This window comes from Lingula anatina, chromosome 7 (assembly GCF_051362555.1).
Source record: "Lingula anatina isolate TDL-2025a chromosome 7, LinAna3.0, whole genome shotgun sequence".
NCBI lineage: Eukaryota > Metazoa > Brachiopoda > Lingulata > Lingulida > Lingulidae > Lingula > Lingula anatina.
The window spans coordinates 16,619,877-16,628,308 of NC_141773.1; the positions used below are offsets into that span (position 1 = coordinate 16,619,877).

Here is an 8,432-nt window from a genome sequence, read left to right on the forward strand (position 1 = left end):
TGTGTTTTTTCTCAACAATGTCGAGTGTAGCTCTTTAAAAAAATGAAGTAAATGTGCAAGTAAAAATAAGAAATCTTATTACGTGCATGTCAACAGGAAGTCGTTTGAACACGGGATCACATGCACATACTTCCTCATAAACTATTGTTCATGAGAAACCATGGCAAACGACACTACTAAGCGTCGGTCTTTATGTCTGTATCTTTTATTATTATTTTTCATCTAACGCGTATGTTTGAATATTAAGTCGTTTTTAACTCTATAGATTTACTGTACCTCACCTTTTCCACAAATTAATTTACAGTATAGTACAGTATGATTTTTTGTAATTTTTCTTTCTTTTCAGAACACATTCGATCATTTAGTCATTTCAAAAATTCAATATACAGTTATCCTCTTTAACAACGAGAGCCTGAACTTCAAATGTATAAATAAGGATCGATCGAGCCACTGAACATAACCCCACGTCTTTATTTTTTCTACAAAGACAAACAGTCTTTAGAGTCATCATAATTTATTGAAGATTTGCTGACAATTTTTAACATGTTGTGGCAGAGGGTTGTGTATAACGAGAGGTTTTGTTTAAACTTGCCAAAAAAATTTCACCCTACCTCTCTCAAAGCACTGAATATTTTGCTGTTAACAATTCACGCCATTTTGGTCTCCAGCACACCGGTTGCAGTCAACACAAACCACCCGAAGTTATAACGCTAGCCACAAATCACGAAAAAAAGACACAGATTCCCATGCAGTGCAATACAAAACACATTAAGTCACCTTTTAAAAAGATTACACAACACTTGACCCACTATTCAACCCCGAGAATGGAATGCTTTACCGGACTTTCAAGGGACGTAAGCGGTCGTTTCTATTATACTTACTCTGGACCATAATGTACCCGTTGGTTTGCATATTGATGAGATGCGTATGATATTAATGGTATTGTTTTGATATGCGACAATCAAAGGGCCTTATTGGGCTGTTCTTCTATACTAATACCTCTCTTCCTATATAGGTTGAATCACGCAAAGGACCCTTTCTGGCTTGCCTCCCCAGTCGATCAGCACTTTCATTATGCCTTTTCGGGCCACTGTCGCCTTACATGAGATACAAAATTAAATTGGCATGAGAGGGGATCCATGCTTCATCAATGTCGGGTAAATGAATTGGCGACGCAGGGCGATAAAAACGCATTATTCAAATGCAGGGTCCCTTCATGTTTAGTACTTTCCACCTATCAGCGCATTCCGCAATACAATAGACCTCTTTTCTCTAGCAAACAGACACATAGGTTCATTAAATTTCGTCATGATAGTGAGCGTATATAAACAGACGGCTCCAACCGAAGTATGAGAGAAACGGCACTTGCTTTTCCTACAGGACACAAAAGGTAAGGGCGAATTTCAGGTGTGACTGTCGCTTTACATGCATTGTACAGCGTTCGTTGGCGCAGGGTCGTCAATGCACAGGATGCGATGCAGGTGGTGGGTGCGTCCGTATGATATGTATGAATTGATGACGCTGAATTTTGTTTTAGAATTTGTTTGCATACTTTAGAACAGCGCAACTCTTAGAATGTCCTATTTAGTCGAAAGAAGAAAAGGTTTTTAAGCGATTGGGAGTCACAAAGATTTGTTTTTTTCTTTTAAGTCGCTGACGTCTTATATATTTAATATTTCAAAATTGCCTGGCAAACAGCAAATTTTGTGTTACGCGCTTTATAATACTATGCTTAAAAGTTAGATAAAAAAAGAGAGAAAATGTGTACAATTCGATTAAGTATGCGCAACTGCGTCTCTAATGAAAAATATTCGAAAGCGACAAACCTTTAAAATTTTGGCATTCAAGTATCATTTAACCCTCACTGTAATTTTTCGTTATGTGAAAACTGGAGTATAGATTTTAAAAAGCTTTTTTTAAGTCATCGGTTATAAATACGTTTTAGATAAGTTTTGTGAAGATTTCGTTTTTTTATTTCTACATTCAACCCTTTAACAAAAAAGTTAGTCGACCTAAATTTGATGGCATATTAAGAGCATTAGAAAGGTAAGATTGGTCTGAATCTTAGCAAGAAGGGGACGTTTTAAGAATGACGCGACCAAAATCATTAGCGACCACGGCCCCATTAAATATACGTGAGGTCAAATACTTTTACGCCTATAAAAATTGATTAAGAATAATTCAGAATGCGTTATCAGTTATCTCGCTGCAGAAACTCGACCCTTACGCAAGAAGACAGTAGCGATATTGTCCTATAGCAATTTATTGACAGTGTCGTCAAACTCGTTTTCTACCTATTAAAATTTCAACCTATGATTGGCCTGGTTTAATGGCGATTAATTTTCACCGAAACAATTGGCCACTGTTCGAAATGATTGGAGTCAACAGGTCTGTTTGCGTGCGGTTTCTCTTAACTTAATTTATTTGAAGTCAAATGTTTGTACAACTTCGTGACTAATGGACGAAATATCGTGAGCCCTTCATTTAGTACTTTATGCCCCTAGTCTTTACAAAGGTTAGATGTTTTTAAGGGTCTCACAATTACTTTAGTTAAACACTGAAGATGGTATTCCTGGCATTTTTTTCCTATTGTATTGAATTCGTCTTTACAATAAACCTTGACGACCTTAGGCGCATGTTTCGGAACCTTTTTCTCGGCTTACATTTTCAGTTGTTTAAAAAAATATCTTTTGGTGAAAAAAAGTTATGACGTAATATCACTGATTATAGATGGCGCTACAGGCGATCTTTTAGATGACGTGACCACAAATAATTCATGCTTTGCGTGCTAACGGGAAATATTCTGGAAGTCAGACACGTGGCAAATCGGTAGCACAATAAAAGCCTTTATGCCCTGACAATCGTAACATTTAAAAGAACAAGTTTGTTACTGACCACAATCCTGCAAATAATTGAAGCCGAAAGGCAAAACTGGATATCATTTCCTTTGGACATGCACTAAGCATTTCAATGGTGTAACCATGATGTGTAACCATGATTTTTAACCATGTTATATGGATAATACAATTATTAATTAATTTAAAGCCTACTGTGCGTTTTCTTATAAGAGACTTAATGCTGAAACTAAAACGTATGCAAAAAATATTTACTTCATTTTATAACCATTAGTTTCTTCTTGTGGTTAGACTGTGTGTCTCTAGCAGCACTGAAACGAACATAATTTACGAATGATTCCTTCATTTCTACACTTTAACTACCCGTCTGCATGATGCATATAAAATACAGCCGTCAGGTTGTGGCTTTAAATGGATTATCAGAAAAATATCTTCGCGCTTATTGTGAAACAGAAAATGGCTATTTGTACAACGAATACTAAGCTCAACCACAATTTTTTTTTACAGCAAGGACATGTGGACCCGTTTGGCACTTTTGGCTGTGGTGGTCGTTGCCACACAGGCCACCTCCATCCGTAAGTATTTTACTTCTTTATTATTATTATTATTATTATTATTATTATTATTATTATTATTATTATTATCACTTTTCATAGCTTAGACACGACAAAGTTATCTTCAGCATTTCATATACAATCAATTGAAATTGTGTTGTAACAAATAAACGTGGAATTAATTGCAAAGGAATTTTTTTTCGTTCCAGGTTACGGATATGCCGGAGGTAGGCAATCAAAACGACTACATTATTTAGACTTAAATGTTTCTCCAGTTTCTGTACTTTAACTAAGAAGAAACGTACCGTACTATTTATGGATTTTCAAACCCTTGACTTGAGATTTTTTTTCTAATGGTAGTTATAGGGATACCACTTTTTTCTAGTAGAATTTGGATTTCCCTCGGCGTAAACGTCTTCAGTTTCAAACGCACATTTTTAAAAGCTGGTTGTTTTCAAGTATTCTATAAGTTTCTATAAAATGAGTCCATATATGCGAGATGCACACTGATCTATCAGTCTTATTACGTTCCAGACGCATGTACTCCAAACCCATGTTTAAACAACGGAGTTTGTACCAGTCTGGGTGGAGATAGATTTAGATGTAGCTGTTTGAGAGGACTTACTGGTATCATCTGTCACTTGGGTAAGTGGAATAAATTTTAACAAAAAAAGAATCTTGGTGAGCACAACTTAATAACGCTACACAGGGACATTCTGATACAAAGAAACGCACCCTGGATGTTGCTGAGGTAAAATACTACTAGTGACGAGCCCTAATATCAAAATTTACATTATGGTATCATTTTTGAAAGCAGTGTCTTTTTACATCTCTTTAAGTACCCTTTAGACGAAGTCGAAATTTGAAATCCACATCCAATTATGTGGTGGACACAAATTGTAAAGGCCTAATGGAATAACTTTTCCGTTTTCACGTCATTCTTTGTCAGGCTATTTCGTCTTCACAAAACCTTGTCCGTACAAATAAAAAATGTTCTCTTCGGTAACATAAGGTATTTCTGTACATAGAAAATACTTAAATTCCATTCCCGTCTAAACTTTTAGATGAGGCTGGCAACCCAGCCTGCCCAGGCAAGTGCGTCGGCGTCCCAGGCCCAGCTGGTGCCCCAGGACCACAGGGTCCAGCCGGAGCCCCAGGTGTCGGCGTCCCAGGTGCTGATGGTCGTCCAGGTGCCCCAGGCGCTCCAGGTAAAGCCGTCAACTAAATAGTGTGTGCAGCGTGGACCCACGTAAATTTAAAACTAAATTAAAACTAAACATCACTGCATAATATCCAAAGTATGGCATGTGATATGTTGGTACAAAGTATTATTCATGAAAACTTATTTGGAATGAAAATAATAACTTACTAATTATACCTCTATAGGTCTGAAGGGTGCCCGTGGTGCTAGTGGCTTCCCAGGTGCTCCAGGTGCTGACGGCAAGCCAGGTCCCGCTGGCCGCCCAGGTGCTGACGGTGAGTTACAGTCACGATTATTGCCTACGTTAAGCTGTAACAATGAAAATTGCATTTCCGATTATTGTGTTCAGTGTAATCGCTGTAAGCTTCGTCCAAATGATATCCGAAAAAACAAAGCCTTAAAAGTAGGAAGTTGAAAATAACCGTCCCAAAGAGTTAATTGTACATAGCTATCCTTTATGTTTTTTCAACAAAAACAGGACTTCATCTTTTCACACGGTTTTGAAATGAGTTTCCATTTCTTGTAGGTCGCCCAGGCGCTCCAGGTGCTCCAGGAGCCAAGGGTGCCCGTGGTGCCACTGGTGCCACAGGTGCTCCAGGCAACGATGGTCGCCCAGGTGCTGCCGGACGTCCAGGTGCTCGTGGTCCAGTCGGTCCAGTCGGCCGTCCAGGTGCTCCAGGTCTTGCAGGTGCTCCAGGTCTTCCAGGAAAGGATGGTGCCCCAGGTCGCAACGGTCTTGATGGTGCTCCAGGTGCCCCAGGCGCTAAGGGTCCACGTGGTAACACTGGTGCTCCAGGTGCTGCCGGTCTTAACGGTGCCCCAGGTGCACGCGGTCCAGTCGGTCCAGTTGGTGCCCCAGGAAAGGATGGTCGCAACGGTGCTCCAGGCCGTAACGGTCTTGACGGTGCTCCAGGTCCCAAGGGCGCCAGAGGTGCCACCGGTGCAACAGGTGCTCCAGGTCGCCCAGGAAAGGATGGTCTCAACGGTGCTCGAGGTTTTGATGGTGCCCCAGGTGCTAAAGGCAAGGATGGACTTAACGGTGCTCCAGGTGCCCCAGGTCGCGATGGTTTTAACGGCGCTCCAGGTGCCAAGGGAGCTAGAGGTGCTACCGGTGCCCCAGGTGCTCCAGGTCGCCCAGGTGCTAAGGGCAAGGACGGCGCCAACGGTCTGCCAGGTCTTGATGGTCGCCCAGGTGCCGCTGGTCGCCCAGGTGCTCGTGGTCCAGCTGGTCCAGCCGGTCGCCCAGGTAAAGATGGTTTGGCTGGTCGTCCAGGTGCTTCCGGTAGACCAGGTGCCAAGGGTGCCCCAGGTCCAGTTGGACCCGTCGGACCCGTCGGTGCTCCAGGTCGTAATGGTGCCCCAGGCAAGGATGGTCTTAACGGTGCCCCAGGCGCTCGTGGTCCAAGAGGCCCAGTTGGTCCAGTTGGTTTTACCGGCGCCCCTGGTGCCCCAGGCAAAGATGGTGCCGCTGGCAGAAATGGCGCCCCAGGTGCTCCAGGACGCAAAGGCGCTGATGGTCTTAACGGTGCCCCAGGCAAAGATGGTGCTGCTGGCAGAAATGGTGCCCCAGGCAGAGTTGGTGCCCCAGGTCCAGTTGGCCCACAGGGTGCTAAGGGTGCCGCTGGTGCCCCAGGCCGTGATGGTTTCAACGGTGCTCCAGGCAAGGATGGTCTCAATGGCGCTCCAGGAAAAGACGGTGCCCCAGGCCGTAATGGCGCCCGTGGTCCAGCTGGTCCAGTTGGTCCAGTCGGCCCAGTCGGTGCTCCAGGCCGTAATGGTGCTCCAGGCAAGGATGGTCCAGCTGGTGCCCCAGGTCGCAATGGTGCCCCAGGCGCTAAGGGCGCTACTGGTGCCCCAGGTCGCAATGGTGCCCCAGGTGCTAAGGGTGCTCGTGGTGCTTCTGGCGCTCCAGGCAGAGACGGACTCGCAGGTGCCCCAGGCAAGAGAGGTCCAGCAGGTCCAGCCGGTCCACAGGGTCGCCCAGGACCACAAGGCGCTCCAGGTGCCGTCGGTGCCCCAGGTGCTCGCGGTCCAGTCGGACCAGTAGGTGCCCCAGGTGCCCCAGGCAAGGATGGTGCCCCAGGTGCTGACGGTCGCCCAGGTGCCCCAGGTGCTCCAGGCGGTAAAGGTCCACGTGGTGCCACTGGTGCCCCAGGCCGTGACGGTCTTGATGGCGCCCCAGGTGCCCCAGGCAAGCAGGGACCAGCCGGACCAGTCGGAGCCGTTGGTGCCCCAGGTGCCCCAGGCCGTGATGGCGCCCCAGGTGCTCAAGGTAAGCTCTTCAGCAGCACAAATATATAAAAATTGACTTGAGGCAAATTTGGAAAGGATGAATTTTGTCTTGAAATATTGCTATTTGCAGAATAAGTTTGCATTAAAAATATTAAATGCGCCAGCTGTTTTTTTTCTTACGCCAGCCATATATTCATTGTGTGCAACTGACTTGTGTAAACGGGTAAATATACATTACGATATGTTCACATAACTTTATTTTCTATTGAAGGACCAAGAGGCGATACCGGTGCCACTGGTGCCCCAGGTGCCCCAGGCCGTGACGGTGCCCCAGGCGCTCAAGGTTAGTTTTTGGTCTATACAAAATAGATACACCGCACTGTGACTTCGTTCTCGACCTTAACAATGCTGTTGGATATAAGTTCATCTTTAAGTAACTGACCTCCCGGATTAGTCCCAGCCATACTTTTCACGGGCATTTTATAAATAATTCCATGTGAAATTCGAAATTAAAGTTTTCGACTAGAAGTTAGGAAAAGGTTCATGTGCCCAGCATTTATATTGACAAGCAAACTCAGTGAAGTTGTTGTTATTATTACTATTATTATAAATGTTATTATGATTATTTATTTCGATGTACACCTTTTATCATTGCAGGTGAGATGGGAGCCATGGGAGCCCGTGGTGCCATGGGTGCCGCCGGCCGCCCAGCCGCCGCCCGTGGATTCGGATACAAGAAGCCACGTTACTACTAAACTGTTAATCTAAACAACCTCTGGGAAGTCGGTGACAAGACGGACACGGTACAAGAACTCCTGCACGGGGAAACCCCGCGGTGAATAGCCCAAGTGCTTTCGGGGATTGGGTCAATACTTTCTCAACGTTTTTCGGACTATTCCCATCACTGTGGTCGACTTGTTACGGATGGACCAGACAATGTGTTTTGTATGAAGAGTGTGTATTTTATTATTTTGTTTTAAGACTAGTAAGGAAAAACAAATAAAAAAGGCGAACGCATGGGGTTTTATTATTCCGTGAGAAGCCTTTCATAAGTGAATCCATTTGATCGTTCTTTCATTTCTGTTAAAGGACAATTCATTACGCTTAACGGGGCTTTCGTATTTTCCCTAAATGGCGCTATACTGTTCACCTGATGTGCTATGTTGTCTTATGTCCTCCTTTCAACTTTTCTTTTAACGATCCTGCTAGCTATAATGAGCATGCGTGTTGCAATGTAATACGTATCTCCAGCCAATTTCCATCAGGCATATTCTTATTGCGAAATAAACTTTATTTATCTAAAAACATTTTCGTGTTAATACACTGTAGATAGAGAGGCTCGTTCTATTTCGATATACATTCATATATATACATGTATTAGTGGTTAAATCCATATATTAGCTATTTTCATTGACAAAACACTTACTTGAATTTTTGATTTGGAATGCATGTACCACTAAATTCGCAACGTATTGGTTTCGATTTTTGATCTAACATGAACATAAGTTCAAAAGCAAATTAAATGTCTCCTCAATGGACTTGATGGGATGAGTTCTTAAGATCAGCTATATCTTCATAAGTAAACTTCGT

General features: G+C 43.4%; 1 protein-coding gene across 1 annotated transcript; it reads left to right on the forward strand.

Annotated features, from left to right (window-relative positions):
* The first annotated feature begins 1,255 nt into the window (after nucleotides 1–1,255).
* On the forward strand, nucleotides 1,256–8,149 carry LOC106176181 (uncharacterized). Its single transcript, XM_013558444.2, has 9 exons — nucleotides 1,256–1,390; nucleotides 3,363–3,430; nucleotides 3,619–3,636; nucleotides 3,944–4,054; nucleotides 4,474–4,617; nucleotides 4,796–4,885; nucleotides 5,137–6,882; nucleotides 7,114–7,185; nucleotides 7,500–8,149. Exons 1-9 carry the CDS (start codon nucleotides 1,350–1,352, stop codon nucleotides 7,595–7,597), a joined length of 2,388 nt encoding a protein of 795 aa, XP_013413898.2. The 5' UTR covers nucleotides 1,256–1,349; the 3' UTR covers nucleotides 7,598–8,149.
* Nucleotides 8,150–8,432: the final 283 nt, after the last annotated feature.

Coding starts and splice junctions, on each gene's coding strand:
- LOC106176181 (XM_013558444.2), top strand. CDS start 1,350: ATGAGAGAAACGGCACTTGCTTTTCCTACAGGACACAAAAG. Junction 4,618..4,795: donor AGGTGCCCCAGGCGCTCCAG/GTAAAGCCGTCA, acceptor ATACCTCTATAG/GTCTGAAGGGTGCCCGTGGT. Junction 7,186..7,499: donor CGGTGCCCCAGGCGCTCAAG/GTTAGTTTTTGG, acceptor TTATCATTGCAG/GTGAGATGGGAGCCATGGGA.